Source organism: Taudactylus pleione, unplaced genomic scaffold (genome assembly GCF_031769625.1).
Source record: "Taudactylus pleione unplaced genomic scaffold, aTauple2 ptg000181l, whole genome shotgun sequence".
In the NCBI taxonomy this organism is placed as follows: domain Eukaryota; kingdom Metazoa; phylum Chordata; class Amphibia; order Anura; family Myobatrachidae; genus Taudactylus; species Taudactylus pleione.
This window is the reverse complement of record NW_028284583.1, coordinates 11,445,753-11,462,824: the sequence shown is the minus strand read 5'-3', so window position 1 is coordinate 11,462,824 and position 17,072 is coordinate 11,445,753. Positions and strand designations below refer to the sequence as shown.

Here is a 17,072-nt window from a genome sequence, read left to right as displayed (position 1 = left end):
TAGAAAAAGTAAGACAGGCAGCTTTTATTTTTTTTACTAATTAAATTTGAAGGCACCGGGACCTATGTGCACTATATATATATATATATATATATATATATATATATGTATATGTGCTGGGCGGCACTCAAGATGACTAACAAATGAGTGAAACACCGCAGGGTATATCCTATATTGACTCATTTGTTACAGTAGTCTTGAGTGCCGCCCAACACATACATGTATATATATATATATATATATATATATGTGCAAATAAATATATATATATATTTATATATATATAAACAATAAAGTTCATATGCTATAAAGTGCTGCAGAATACTCTGTGCTATATAAATAACAGGTAGTATATAACAAATACTCCTACAGAATCTTAGTCTGTAAATTGCCATACACAGCATCTGCATGCATGGTTATCAAAGCATGTGATGCACATCAGACTTTTACCAGTCACTGAATGGCCCCTCTGCCTTGCCGTACTTCACACCAGAGCCATCATAAGTACATCCTGGCCACATTATTTCTACACTATGATTACTGACCATGACATATAAATTCAAAGTTAAAAGTTAACTCACATCAGTTTACAAAAAGTACAAACTCTGCATTTCTGTTGTTCTATGAATCATTTAATACTGAATAGTATAATGATTTGTTGGCAAGATATTGGTTGCCAGATCTTTAAGAAAAAACAAATGTGTCCACATTCTCCTGGTGGTCTGTGTCATGTCACTGGGGTCCTGTAGATTTGGATTGGGACCCCTGGGGTTAGCTGTTAGTAGGAGAGTAGACAATTAGTGACAGTGCTGTGGTCACACGATCAGCTTCCTCAGCTTCTTGTCTGTCAGGCCGTTCACTTCCATGATGTGCTCCAGACGTTTCATATAACGTCCTCGATCTCTGAGGAAGAGAGGGATTCTGGAAGTGTGACAGACGGCAAATTGCTTCAGCTGAGTTATATCCTCATAAGACACCTTGTAGAAGAATCACAATATTGTATTAGATAAACATACAGTAAGACTACATATGGAGTGACTACAAATTTACATCATGAAATGAAAATTAATTTACTCTGATTCTTATCACTAACCAACAAAAAGTATTATGTAATGTAATAATTCCCCTCTAAACGATTTCCTAATTGCAAGTGAAACAGATAATACATAAATATTCATCTCTGTATCAATACTTGGTGCTAGTGACTTATCTGTAATTACAGATGTCAGTCTATATGGACCTGCTTTGCACAAGGTGATGAGAGCTTTGTATTGCCAATGAACATATATGAGTTAAAAATGTTAAAATCAGCTGTGGATTGGCCATAAGTGAGAGTTTTTCCAGTAGGCCGATGGCTCAGAGGTCAGCTTGGAGCAATTTATTTTTATACATATATCTTTTATATATGTTGTTTTGCCTTGATCTGGGTGACCAGGGCTCATCAGAGCCTGGCTTATAGTGGCTGACCCTGACATAGGGACCAGCTACATTTGTTTATATGCATTGTGGATCTGCCCAGGGCTAGTGCCACAGGAACAGGCCAGCCACCAGGAATAAGTATGGGAGTGGGGGGCGGGATGAGCGGAATGTAGTGGAGTGGGGGTTATAATAGGGAGATGTGCAGGCAGCAGCCAGAGGGGAGGGCAGAGCGGCGGAAAGAGGGTCAAGGCTGGACAGTGGGGGGCAGTGTGGACTGAGATGGCCCAGAAATGTTAACATCCCATCCTGAGATTCTCAGCATTAGGATCTGGCAGTGGGATGGGAGGGTTAAGCACTAGTGGGAGGTTAGGGTTAGGCTGCATGATGGAGGTTAGGGTTAGGCACTAGGTGAAAGGTTAGGAGTAGGGATTAGGGTTAATGATATGCCAAAAAGTTATAGGTAGAGATTAGGGTTAATGAATGCCACTCATCAGATGCCTGTGCCGGAACTACTCATTTTACATAGATCAATCTATTAATAGACAGAGTGTTTATTTGACAACTTAGTTCAATAGATTTAATTGGGTCTATATATTAAAAGTAATATTAAAGATTTTCCCTATTTATTAAGCCCCACATGACACAACAGTAGTACCAGTTATACTGACCAGAGCCCTAACTAGGGATGTGTGAGCAGTGCCACTACTCAGAACACAAGGTCAATGGGATGGCACCATCACTGACCTGTTGGCTCCTGCATTTGGCTTACAGGGTGCCTGGAAAGGCACCTTGCAGCCAGGAGATCCACCTGAGTGATGCCCATGCTTCCCTAGGATGCGCCCAGCTGTCAAAGTCTTGGTCCCACTTCAAATGTGCCCAGGATGCATTATTGTTCTGCTATAGCACTGATGCTGACTACCTTGCAATGCTATCACCATGTACAGGTAGAATTGTCATTTGGGTCCTATGGATTTGGTATGAGTGTTAAATAAAATGTCGACACTCAGAACAGGGAAAGTGCCAGGTGGAAACTGTAATGCTGACCTGTTAATAATGCGATTTAAAGCAGTTTAACAGTGTCGGCTAACAACTGAAAACATGATGATAATGCGTCAGACTTGACATGACACTAACATCTGAGAAATAATTAGCTGCTATATTTGATACATTTTTTATTGTATATTTGAATGTTTTAATTAGGGAAGTATAGCTACAAGAATAACAATGGCAGCACTAACATATAACTTTACCAACAGTAAGCCAGTAAAAAGAGACTTTCATACATAATGTTATCAGCACATTATATCCTATCAGAAGCCATCTCCATCTACAGCAGGACATGGAATTCCATACTGCAGCCTGTTACCTCCAGCTCCTGTCCAATATGATGAGGTCAGACAGTTATGTTTCCTTCTATACAGTATCAGGGACAGATGCATATTAAGAGAGGAGGGGGCCCATGTGCAGTCTACATTTGGGGTCCATGTGTAGTCTCCATCCGAGGCCCCTTTCTCTCTATGCGGCAGCGCATTAGACTGTGAGTACTAGCAAACTCTAGCGCAGTGCCAGAGTCTACTGCGCAGCAGTCATTTTCCCTGTGATTTTCCTACTGCGCCATATGATTTGTGCAGCGCAGTCCTCTGGAGAGGTAAGTATTGAAGTAATGGGTGCAGGGTGTGCTGTGTGTGCCCATGTTCTCCGCACACCCTGCACCCATTATAGATACACCAGTGGGGACAGGCATCATTTAATGATTCCTTCCTACCTTATTACAGTGAATGTGCATTGTGTTACCATGTGAGCAGTGTATGAATATAAATGAAGCACAATGATCATGATTGTGTCACTTTCCTATTATTACATTACTAAAAGACATACTGATAATAAAATATACCTTGCCCATGCATGTTAGCAGGCAGAAGTCTATGGTGTCTCTGTGTCTTAGAAGATGTAGAATCCCATTAAGGTAAACTTGATCTTTATTAAAGCAACCTGTGAGGATAAAAAGATACATTAGCATACAAATAACCTCAGCACTATACTATAAATCTGTAGCCTAAAATCTCATTATAAAACCTGTTGCTGGCACTTACAGATTTTTTCACAATAGTTATTATCAGTTTTATAGAAATGGAAACACACAAATATTAAATGTGCATGTGTGTGGCAGGGGGGAGGGAGCAACTCTAGTAAACATGCAAAGGTGTAGTGATATATACAGATAAGCAGAATAGCAACCTTCCTGCTACACATTACAGCAGTGGTTCCTCACAGATAAAGCTCTGGTAGCTGTATGAGAAGATATAAGACAGCAGCACTGTGATAAATCCAGTGTATTACGTTATACAGAGCTATTGTTTAGGCCACATCCACTTGTGAATCCTCATTTGGCCAGATTTGGCCAGTATATAAAGCTGCACCTTCCATATGTGATCCCATTTGGCCAGCATACAATACATTGATGCACAGTTTCATTAGTAATCAGATCAGATATTACCAGTATATAAATAGTATAATGCTACATCAGAACAAATTCTACAATATTATACTAGTAATCAGATCAAATATTACCAGTATATAAACAGTACAATGCTGCAACATCAGAACAAATTCTACTCTATTATACTAGTAATCAGATCAAATATTACCAGTATATAAACAGTACAATGCTGCAACATCAGAACATATTCTACAATATTATACTAGTAATCAGATCAAATATTACCAGTATATAAACAGTACAATTCTGCAACATCAGAACATATTCTACTCTATTATACTAGTAATCAGATCAAATAGTACCAGTATATAAACAGTACAATGCTGCAACATCAGAACATATTCTACTCTATTACACTAGTAATCAGATCAAATATTACCAGTATATAAACAGTACAATGCTGCAACATCAGAACAAATTCTACTCTATTACACTAGTAATCAGATCAAATATTACCAGTATATAAACAGTACAATGCTGCAACATCAGAACAAATTCTACACTATTATACTAGTAATCAGATCAAATATTACCAGTATATAAACAGTACAATGCTGCACCATCAGAACATATTCTACACTATTATACTAGTAATCAGATCAAATATTACCAGTATATAAACAGTACAATGCTGCAACATCAGAACAAATTCTACACTATTATACTAGTAATCAGATCAAATATTACCAGTATATAAACAGTACAATGCTGCAACATCAGAACACATTCTACACTATTATACTAGTAAATACACTCTCCTGTGCTTCAGCCCTTATCAAGGCCATCCAAGAGGTTTTGCTGCTACTGATGGTTACACTTGTGAATTGCTGTGCTATATCCACGAAGAGACATAAAGCAATGTGCGCTGTACACACCTCAAACAAGCAACACAATTAATATAATGACCAAACTCGCACAATATAGTGCATCTATGTATGTGCAATTACACCTATTATTATGTGTCAGCATACAGTATACTGTGAATTTTACAAGGCTATAGTCCATCACAACATCCAATGTATTTATTTTATAGTGCCATCCTATTACACAGCAGTGTGCAGGGAATATATAATCCATCACATCTGTATGTTTATGGACTTTGGGACTGAGTTAGAGATGGACAGTATTGTACAGCCGCACAGAAGCAGCTGTACAATACCGTCCCACAAAATGCAAATGCAGCAGGAGGTGTCTATAGGAAATGGTTGCTCATTTTTATATGGACCTAATTATCATTTGGGGCCAGGTGTCCCTTGGTGATTAAGTATCCTACTCGCTGTGAGGTGCAGTGGTGGATACTTAATTACTGGAGCAAGTCAGTATTGCTCCTGTGCGGGGACATTTTGCTTACACTGTGCATAATGATGGAGCACATTCCCTTCTAAGCTCATAGGGGTATATTTACTAAGCGGTGGGTTTTCAATCAGCAAATCTTCAGTGGTTTTACCTGTGGAATTTAAAATGTCAAATAATATTAAATGCAAAATCGTCTGTGTTTTGCATATAGTATTTTTACCATGCTAAATCCTGCAGGCAAACCCATTGCATATTGTCTGTTTTGAAAGTTCGCTGCTTGGTTACTTCACCACAACAATGGTTTATGGAACAGAAAGTTCTCAGTTACCTGGCTGGGATGTGTCAGAGCAGCCCCTCTTTGCTCGCATACAGTAGTCCCAGCGTGTGTTAGGGTCTTCCACAAACTGACCCAAGTCCTGGAACAGCTCACAGAATGACATGCGGCTGGCTTGGTAGACTGTGTAATAGAGCAGTGCAGATCTCCACAGGAAAGGGTCTTTGTTATACAGGACACTGTGGATGCTTGCCAGGCCTTCTTCAGTGGGATTGGCAGGTTTTAGACCATATCTGTCACGCCCATTGCTGTTACACCATGGCTGTTGCTTGTTGTTGACTGAATGGTAATAATGGGTTCCTGCATTCAAACAAGTAATACAGCTTCTTAGATATTCTTTAAAATGGAATTGAAACTTTGTGCATGGATAAATTCACAAGTATTATTTTGCTTACAGTATAAAGCACCAATATATTACATAGCTCTATGCATTGAATGGACATTATGAGAATAAATAAAATATAATGAGATAAAACAGAATATAATGATGACCCTTCCCATATTGGCCTATAACATCAAAATACTGATAAGGAACCCATGGAAACATTTGTTAGGTTGATACAATGGAAATAAAAGAATAGTGAATGTAAATCAGCAGAAGCCAGTACCTACTTCATGTCTGAGCATCCCTTCCAGCCAGTGTTCCCGTGCAGAGGAAACATTAATGGCCTTTGTTGCTCGCCCGTTGCTCACAGTAATGCAGGCTCGTGATAGAATATCACTTGTAAGGTCAATAGCAATCTGGAATATGGAGAAGGACTTTGGGCTCTATTTGGGCTCATATTGAATGCGGATTGTAGTGTGATATTACTGAGTGAATTCGCATTGCGAATTCAGGCAATATCACAGGGATTTACTATAAATCCCTTGCAGGGACAGAGCTTGCGATAAAGCTCTGTCCCTGCGGATCCCATCTGCACTCTAGTCGCTGTATTTTCGGAAAAAATACCGCGACTAAGAGCCCGCGCATGCGCCGACCCACCATCGCTGCTACCCCCCACCGATGCTAAGCCCTGCCCCCTGGCACTAAGCCCCACCCCCCCACGATTGTGGACCCCCGTGACCCCCCCTCCCTTCATTACACTTACCTGCATCCTCCTGGCCTCCGGTGATCTTCTCCGGGCTTCCCGATCAGGTGATCTCCCATACTGCACTGGGGCCCGATCACCTGATGACCGGGCAGCAGTGCACTGTGGGAGACCAGCTGACTGGAGAGGAGCCATCACCGGAGGCCCGATCACCGGTCCCTGGATTCAGGTAAGTAAAAAAAAATGTTTAAAATTTTTTTTTCTTTTTTTTACAGCAATCAGCTTGCGGTCTATTTAGACCACATAGCTGATTACTGGTACCGGCTCCCGCCTCTGCTCTCCCCGTTAGAGCACAGTGGGAGCCCGGTAACCGGGGGAGACCCTGGATAACGCCACCTCCAGGTGGCGTTATTATCACAGGGCTTCCCCCAGTATTTTTTTACAATTTATTTTTAGTAACTATGGTCGGATCACATTTCCCATTACAATTATGGGAAATGCGATCTGCTTTACTAAAAATAAGTGATAATTAGGGGTTGGAGTAGAATTTTACTAATTCTACTCCAATTGCCCTATAGGGCTCTATTTATTAACATTATTTTTACTAAAATAAAGTGAAAAAGGGTGTTTTCACACCCTTTTCACATTATTTTAGTATCACCTGTAGTTATTACAGGTCGCGGGTGGGGGGAGGGGGGGTCACGGGGGTCCGCGATCGCGGGGGGCGGGGCTTAGCGCCGGGGGCGGGGCTTAGCATCGGTGGGGGGGTAGTAGCAGTGGTCGGTCGGCGCATGCGCGGGCTCTTAGTTGCGGTATTTTTTCCGAAAATACCGCGACTAGAGTGCGGATGGGATCCGCAGGGACAGAGCTGTATCGAAAGCTCTGTCCCTGCAAGGGATTTATAGTAAATCCCTGTGATATTGCCTGAATTCGCAATGCGAATTCACTCGGTAATATCACACTACAATCCGCATTCAATATGCGGATTGTAGTAAATAGAGCCCATAGTAACTACAGGTGAAACTAAAATAATGTGAAAAGGGTGTGAAAACACCCTTTTTCACTTTATTTTAGTAAAAATAATGTTAATAAATAGAGCCCAATGTCACCGTATGTGGCAGGAATAAAAGGCTGGTAGCAGCAGCACAAACTTTGTCACACACATCACAAGTTGTACATTAAAAACTATTGGTTTTGATTTTTTTTTTTAAATTGAGGTGCCCTTACTGCATTAAAGACATCTTAAAGAGTCTACAAACCATTGACAGATAATTGGCAATAAATAATAAAAAATGTATGTGAATAGTTTCCATACAATTAAAAGCAAAGTATATTGCAAGCCAGGATTACACACAGATGTGGCTCATGCATTAATTAGGCTCAGTGTCATGTATAAAATACTGGACTGTTCTGGTTGCCTACAATTATGGCTAGCATGGCTGCAAGACTTTGGATAAGAGCTAAGACCTGGCAGTGCATGTGTGTGAGCTCTGTACTGCAAAAGAGCACAGGCTATAACCTACCAAGCAATGGAGGAAGGTGTTACGGTAACAGGAATCCTCCCTCACAATGTTCTCAGCAAATATATACAGTACAGGGCACCTCTAGTGCCAGCCACTGGAGTGACAATAGAAGCCATGTTTTCTACTACCACTATCAACCAGGTGTCATTTGAGTGACTTTCTTGATCCCAGGTAAAGGTAGAAAAGTTCCATGGTGTATAAATTATGGTGTATAAATTCTGAAATCCGAGCCCCTCCGATCCGAGGCCGATCCGAGTCAGGCTCAACTTTTCCCGCCTGACTCGGATCTGAAATCGAGGCAAAACGTCATCATCCCGCCTTCCGGGTCTCGCGGGTTTTGGATCTTATATAAGGTACCCGCGTCGGCGTCATTTTCTCACTCGGCTGTGGACAGTGAAGAGGGAGGGTGGGAGTTAGGGCTGTCTGGGCTGTGTAGTGTAGTGTAGTGCAGTGTAGTGTTGTGCTGTGCTGCGTTGTGCTGCTGTTGTCCATAGGGGCTGTGTCCACTCCTTCAAAGTCCATAGGGGCTGGCTGGACTGTGTTGTGCAGTCAGTTGTCCATAGGGGCTGTGTCCACTCCAAAGTCCTGTGCAGTGTCCCAGTCCTAAAGGGGTGCTGTAGTGTTGTTCAGGGGTTGCACTGTCCATCAGGGGTGCTCCCCCCAAGTGCAAAAAAATATATATTTTTTCTGTGTTTGTGAATTATGTGCACTGTGGCTGCACGTGGATCAACAAAGGAGCAGCGCCAAGCGTGCGCCTGTGTCCCATTAGTAAAGGGCCAGCTGGCTTGTCCGTTAAAGGGTGCTGTAACCCCCAAAGTACACTCCAAACAAAAAAAAAAATCTTTTCTGTGTTTGTGAATTGTGTGCGCAGTAGCCACACGTGCATCAACAAAGTAGTGCCAAGCGTGCGCCTGTGTCATAAGTAAAGGGCCATCTGGCTTGACCGTTAAAGGGTGCTGTAACCCCCAAAGTACACTCCAAACCAAATAGAAAAATATTTTCTGTGTTTGTGAATTGTGTGTGCAGTAGCCGCACGTGCATCAACAAAGTAGTGCCAAGCGTGCGCCTGTGTCATAAGTAAAGGGCCAGCTGGCTTGACCGTTAAAGGGTGCTGTAACCCCCAAAGTACACTCCAAAAAAAATAAAAAAATATTTTCTGTGTTTGTGAATTGTGTGCACTGTGGCTGCACATGTATCAACAAAGGAGCAGCGCCAAGTGTGCGCCTGTGTCCCATAAGTAAAGAGCCAGCTGGCTCATTTCTTAAAGGGTGGTGTAACCCACAAAGTGCACTACTCTCCAGCAAAAATAAAAAAATATTTTCTGTGTTTCTGTGCTCCTTAGCCGCACGTATATATCAAATCAATATAACATAAATGGAGGACCAAACTTTCTTCGATAAAAATAAAATAGGGAAGGATCAAGAACCACTTCCTCCTAGTGCTGAAGCTGCTGCCACTAGTCATGACATAGACGATAACATGCCATCAACGTCGTCTGCCAAGGCCGATGCCCAATGTCATAGTAGAGGCCACATACAGTCCCAAATGACAAAGTTCAGGAAAATGACCTTAAAAAAACATTTAAATCATCTGAAAGAAACGTAAACTTGCCAATATGCCATTTATGACACGGAGTGGCAAGGAACGGCTAAGGTCTTTCCCTATGACTAGTGTGTGTCATAGTAGTATGACTAGTATGTTCATGACTAGTGGTTCAGCTTCACATGACGATGGAAGCCCTCCTCCCGCTAAAAACATCAAACGAGTTAAGCTGGCAAAAGCACAGCAAAGAACTGTGCGTTTTGAGAAAATATCACAAATCCCCAAGGAGAGTCCAAGTGTGGTGGCGGTTGCGATGCCTGACCTTCCCAGCACTGGACAGGAAGAGGTGGCTCTTTCCACCATTTGCACGCCCCCTGCAAGTGCTGAAAGGAGCACCCACAGTCCACTTGCTAATATGCAAATTGATGATGTCACTGTTGAAGTACAACAGGATGAGGATACTGGTGTAGCTGGCGCTGAGGAGGAAGCTGGCGAGGAGGATTCTGATGGTGATGTGGTTTGTTTAAATCAGGCTCCAGGGGAGACAGCTGTTGTCCGTGGGATAAATAAGCCCATCACGGTCATGCCTGGGCAGAAGACCAAACATTCCACCTCTTTGGTCTGGCAATATTTCTATCCAAATCCAGACAACAACTGTCTTGCCATATGTACCATATGTAAAGGTGAAATAAGTAGGGGTAGGGACGTTAACCACCTAGGAACATCCTCCTTTATACGTCACCTGCAGTGCATTCATAAAAAGTTACTGTCAAGTTCAGAAACTTTGGGTAAGACTGTAAGCAGTCCAGGGACACCTAAATCCCTTTTTCCTGTTTTATCCAAGGAATCGGTGGATGAGGAGGATGAGGATGACATCTTGCCTCCGTAGAGGAAGTTTGTGCAGGGACACATTAATTGCCAGCTTGTTTTGTGGGGGCCCAAACGAACCAATCATTTCAGCCACAGTCATGTGGCAGACCCTGGCGCTGAAATTATTGGTTTGTTAAAGTGTGCATGTCCTATTTATACAACCATAAGGGTGGGTGGGAGGGCCCAAGGACAATTCCATCTTGCACCTCTTTTTTTTCTTTGCAGTATGTACTGTTTGGGGCCTAGTTTTTCAAACTGCCTTCCTCTCTGCCACTGCAGTGTCACTCCTAGATGGGCCACGTGTTTGTGCCGCCTACTCGTGTCGCTTAGCATAGTCATCCAGCTACCTCGGTGCAACCTTTTGGCCATAAAAACAATATTGTGAGGTGTGAGGTGTTCAGAATAGACTGGAAATGAGTGGAAATGAAGGTTATTGAGGTTAATAATTGAATAGGAGCATAAAAACCCACAAATTCTGTGATTTTAGCTGTTTTTATGCTCTTTTTCAAAAAAATACAGATCCAGAACACAAAACCCAGAACCCAAAACACGGAAGGGTGGTTTTGGCAAAAACAATCCAGATCCAAAACACGAAGAAAGATCCAGATCCAAAACCAAAACACAAAGCATGAAAAGTGGCCGGTGCACACCCCTAGTATAAATGCTATACTGGACACACATGCAGTGCCAGATTAAGGTCCACATGGGCCTGGAGCTGAAATTCATGAAGGGCCTTTTGTGTGCTGCTGCAGGGGGTGTGACCAGCACAGTGGGCTGTGACTACAGATGTGGGGGGTTGGTCTGCAGAGGGCATATGACTAGCAGCGTGTAGGACATAGCTACCACCTATATATTTATTAATAGTCACAAAACTGCCGGCACTCTGCACTATCCAATTCATCTGGCCGTAGTGCTTAAGTATCAAAGATTCCATACCATCCAAAGAAGACGACACAGCACTCCAAGGGCTCCAATGGCAATATCACATACCAAGTGTACTTATTTGAACCATAAAGGTCAACGTTTCAGGGCATCCGTATGTAATTGTGTCCTGACGAAAGGGCGGATGCCCTGAAACGTTGGCATAAGAGGCCATGGTCAGACAGAGACACTGTAGATGCCATAGGGCTGGAGCAAGTTTGGATGGTGTGAACAATGGTGGCGTATAAGGAGGCACCAATTGTTATTACTGCATGTCTGGGCACTAAAAGTGCGCGTCTCAGTCCTTGCACGTTCGTCTGCACAGATATCCACAAGGGATGGAGTATCTAGTGGCATTTGCATAAAGTCGCAGATGGGTGACCGCCAATAGATGCTGCTGCTACTTATGCATGCGACTCATCAAGTCAGGCCCTATGCCACATTTTAGTGCCCCAGGTACACATAATGCTACTTTGTAGTGCCCACAGAACACTATATGCCACTTTGTAGTGTCCTCGTTACACATTATGCTACTTTGTAGTGCCCACTGTACACTTTATACCACTTTTTAGTGTCCCAGTTTATCTATGCCACATCGCAGTGTCCCCTGATACACATTATGCCAAACTCTAATTTACATCCCAGTGCCCCAGATACACATTATGCCACATTATATTGTCCCCAATACACAAAAATACACACAAAAGTCGCTCCAACTCTACCGTTTTAGCCGGTACAGTACCATTTTTTAATGGTCTGTACCAGCAAACAGGGGCTGTACCGATTGTACTGGGTTGGTACAATCTACTGATTTCTTAAGCAGCGCTGCTGAACACAGGATTCCCGCAGCACTGCTGAGTTACAGCCAGCTCTTCTCCTTCCTCCGTGGTTCTCCACAGTCTGTCTTGATGCTTGCACCGGTAAACAGAACTTGCAGTATAACACTTATACTGCAAGTCTGAAACCCACCAGCGCCAGCTGCCTCAAGACCCCTGTGGACACGCCCCTTTATCTGTGACCATGCCCCCTTTAATCTGTGGCCATGCCCCTGTACCGAGTTCTTGCTGAAAAATGTTGGAGGGTATGGTACATGTTAACCCTGACGTGTGTGTGTGTATATGTATATATATATATATATATAGTTTATACACACTCACACAAACAAACCCACACATGTTTCATATATACTACATAATAATTGTGTAATGCCATCACGTCTCCTCAATGCAGGAGCTCCAACAGCTCCCACTGTGAGTGTGGCGGGACAGCGTTAGTAGAGGATCAGCCGTTGGGGTAAATATGGTAGCAGTGATGTTGGAACGGAGCCGTGATGAAGTGGGTGGGGGCAGAGTTGCGACAGGGGGTGTTGGCGGAATGGAGCCACGCAAGGGGGGAGGTCAGCAGAGAGGGGGGTGGGGCTGAGCAGGGGATTGACACAGAGGTGCTGGCTAAATTAGTACACACTATATATATACACACATACACACACACACATATATATATATACACACATACATACATATATATGCACATATATATATATATATAACTTGATCAATAAAATACAGTCACTGTTTGCATACCTTTTTACCATGTGGGGCTCAGATCTCAGCAGCAGCCACCTGGACATGACATCCCAATCAGCAGTCAGCAGCACTGCCATCAGAGAGTCTGGATCGGTCACCCTGTTACGCGGGCTGCCTTCATGGATATAAGTTCCTCCTACTGCTGGGCTGCTTAAGATGCGGTGGTGGGGGTGGCAGCTGTGATGGCACGCGGCGTGGAGCTGAGACACTCGGTGCAGGGAGGGCTATTGAACCCTTCCACTGGGCCTCCAAACCCATTTCACAGTCCAGTGTCTGGACTTCGGGCGGTGGTCGGGAGGGGGTGGGGGTGTTCGGGCGCCGGAGTCTCAGGGGGCTGAGCTTCAGACGGCCACAGGGAGGGGATGGGGGTGGTCGGGTGCTGGGGTCTCATGGGGCGGAGCTTTAGACAGCCGTAGACAGGGCAAGGAGGACAGGGTCAGGGTGGTCGGGTCTCAGGGGGCGGAGCTTCAGACAGGGCAGGCTGGTTGTAGCAGCCAAACAGGAAAAATGTTTTTCCAGTCTGCCGCAGCACAGCAGATACTGTGGGCCTATTTAGATGGGAGGCCTGGAGCTGCAGCTCCACCCGCCCCATTGGTAATCCGGCCCTGCACACATGTGGTAGGCCAGCACCCAATTAAGTGTTTCCATTTTTGCTCACTAGCTATGTCACAAAGAATATACCAAACCCATCATTTGGAATCCAGTAAAGTAGCCACCTCTTCAGGAGGCACCACAAGTAATACTAATGGTCCTAAATGCCAAACACTATCATAGCTATCATGGCCTTTGACTCCAATGTATACACTGTAGAGCAGTGATTCCCAACCTCAGTCCTCAAGGCACACTAACAGTCCTGGTTTTAGTGATATCCATGATTGTGCACAGATGGTTAAATCAAAATAACTGAGGTACTAATTAAGTCACTTGTGCTCTAGTATGGCTATCCCTAAAACCTGGACTGTTAGTGTGCCTTGAGGACCGTAGTTGGGAACCCCTGCTGTAGAGCCTTGTAGGGCTATTGTTAGAGTTACATTTAGGTGCAATCTGATGAGTTAAGCATACTGACATCACAAAATGTATGTGATTTTGAGGGGTATTCAATATGGGAGCGAAAAGTCCGTGCTGGACTTTTCGCTCCACATCGGAGATTTTCCTGGGATAAAGTATCGGGCGCGCGACTGCTTTATCCCCGTATTCAATATGAAACCTTTGAAAACGGGAAAGTGCAAAGTGGGATCTGCGTAAAAAAACTAATTTTTCCTTGAATAAATTGTAGGACCCCCCTAAAGTTGTAAAAACATGGGGGATCACTATGGGTACCCCTGTTTTAGCCTGCAAATGAAAGTCGAGGATTTAAATAGTCGCAGCAGGTGTTTTTTCCTGACATTGAAGAAGTGTTGCAGAAGAGCACTGAGGTTATTTTTTTCATTTTTTTAAGTGATCCCATCAAATTTGGGGTACATGAAGATGGGTACTAGCATATTTTTATGTTGCTAAAGTAAGTTTTTAAAAATTCTGCAACTATGCACCTGCCGCTAATAGCCTAGTCTAGAATACACTTGTTGCATACTTGCAGAATAGCCCTGAACCTATTTCCCTATTTTTAAACACTTTTTTCCCATTTTTTTTTTCACCACAATTTTTAAATTAATTTTTTGGGGTGTCCCTATTTTTTTTTTAAACTTTTTTTGACACAATTATGTTTAAAATGTCATTCCCAGGGGTGCAGGCTATTTTTTTTAAGCCTGCACCCCTAAACCCCAATTCTGCACTTTTTTTCGCCACCTATTCAGTGGTGAAAAGTTATCCCCGTTTTTTTTCAAAGACTTTTCGAACCTGCGAAAAGTCTTTAAAATTGAATACAGAGTAAAACCAAAACCAGCGAAAATGACGTAATTTTTTGCGAAATTATCGCAAAAAATGACTTTTCGCTACATATTGAATTCCCTTATAAGGATCTATTAAAAATTTTACTATATTGGTGGATAAAGCAACTGATTAACCATTCAGCAACTACCCAGTGCTTTTTTAGGTCTGATGGGAATGGGCTTTAAATCTATGCTCTGCATTTATAAGAATGGCAGCCACATGCTATGTCCTCACAACTGGAGCCAAGCTATTAATGATCATCTGAAGGCCCCCATACAACAGCAATTGTTTGTGTATCAATTGCAAATTGCACGATTGCTGCAATCGATTGTGGCAATTCTGCAATCGATTGAAAAAGGGAAATATTTTTATACACAATCGATTGCAAATTGCACGGTTGTTGCAATGAATTGCTGATGTATGGGGGCCTTAAGATTCCAGATAGACAGTCTATAACAGTTCTGAATGGTTGCTGTTTGTTTCTGTGCAGTGTATAGAATGCTGTGTAATATGTACAGGATGCAGAATAAAGAATGCTGTGTAATATGTACAGGATGCGGAGTACACAATGCAGTACCCCAATCACATGGGCAGGAACGGTAATAAGATGTAGCACATAAACAGCTGATGTAGCAATATCTGTAGTGACCTATATGGTCTATTCTGTCCTACCATGGGACATTGTAATATAAGTAGTAATCTATTATATGTAACAAAAATAGCAACAACGTCATGCACTCCTTTCTAGTCATTAAACTAGAAATAATGTGTGTGTGCTATCAAATGATATGGGCAAAATAAGGGAAATCATTTAAGATCATATTTTTAGTGGTGCGAAATTGTTTGAAAATAACTGTCATCATAATCATAAAAATGTGTATTATTTTTACTTTCTCCATTTAATTATTAATCCTAACAAATAAGATATAAAATGTGTCATAAATAAGCAATATAAAATTTACTCTCTAACAAACAAAAAAACAGATTGTTTTCTAACTAGCACATAGCAAACAACTAAGATGTGCCTTATAAGAAAGCTACAGAGTAACTAGATCATTAAGGGGTAAATAACAAATGCTTTAGGCCACTTACCTCACCCATACAGCGTTCTTTCTCCATGTAGCTGTGAATTTGGCGCAGAACCTGACTCTTTGGCAGCAGCCGGCCTCCTGTTGTTTTCTCAAAGTTGTCATAGCTGCCATATTTCATAAGTGCTCTCTGCATTATACCAATAGCCTGCACAACAAGACACAAAATAAACAATAAATATTTTATATATATTTTAATTATATTTTTATTTTAGAAACTTTTAAAACATGGACATGTCTAACCTTTTAATATTTATTATAGAGAGCTGAAATATAAGTCCATAAAAAATTAATGAAAGACTATTTTATCACAATAATATATGAGCACCCAGGAAATATAGATTGCATGTAAGAAGGAGGAGGGGAGTGTACCCTGGGGGGTATTGGTAAGTTAGCTTGCTGTATGTTACCCTTTGGGGTGCAAAGGTTTGGGTAGTTACTGTACATAAATTGGTTGGCTAGGGAGGCTTCCTTGCCCTTTGCAGTTTCCTAATACAGAAATACTTAAGTAAGGAGAATTGAAAAATAAGGATGGGTATACTAAGAGAGGAGGGGGCTAGTGTACAGTCTCTGTCCGGAACCGCTCCTCTCTAGCCAACAGCGCATTAGTGAGCACTAGTAGACTCTGGCACTGTGCCAGTCTACTGTGCATGCACAGGTCTCCTGGGAAATGGCACAGAAAATGCCTACTGCACCATGTTCCTGGTTATTTGTGCAGCAATGACGCTGCCAATGTGGAACTCCAAAGAAGTGAGTATCGAAGAAATGGGTGCAGGGTGTGTGGTGTGGCCCAGGGCCATAGCTAGGGTAGTGCGGCCAGTGCCTTCACACAGGGCACCACAGGTCAGGGGGCGCTGTTTGGGCCTGTCAAATTTCTGTTTATTATCATTCTTGCTTGTAGCTTCCTCTTATTTCATCCCCAGCATCTCCTGGCTCTCCTATCTCTTCCCTGGCCCTTCCCCATGAAGCCATGGCCCTATTTTGGGCGCATTATGTTCCTTTGAAAAATGAGGGGGGTGCCAATGCTCTTTCTGGAACAGGGCACCAAAAAGTCTAGTTACGGTTCTGGTGTGGCCCCCTGGACCTAGGGGCCTGT

The 17,072-nt window shown here is 42.6% G+C and overlaps 1 protein-coding gene across 1 annotated transcript; it reads right to left on the bottom strand.

Moving 5' to 3' along the window:
* Positions 1-718: 718 nt before the first annotated feature.
* Positions 719-16,124, bottom strand: LOC148519851 (putative tyrosine carboxypeptidase MATCAP2). The gene is made up of 5 exons (XM_088476076.1): positions 15,981-16,124; positions 6,158-6,290; positions 5,544-5,849; positions 3,314-3,411; positions 719-977 (listed from the first exon to the last, which is right to left on the bottom strand). The coding sequence occupies exons 1-5, from the start codon at positions 16,110-16,112 to the stop codon at positions 816-818; spliced, it is 831 nt and encodes a 276-aa protein (XP_088332202.1). The 5' UTR covers positions 16,113-16,124; the 3' UTR covers positions 719-815.
* Between the last annotated feature and the right edge of the window lie 948 nt (positions 16,125-17,072).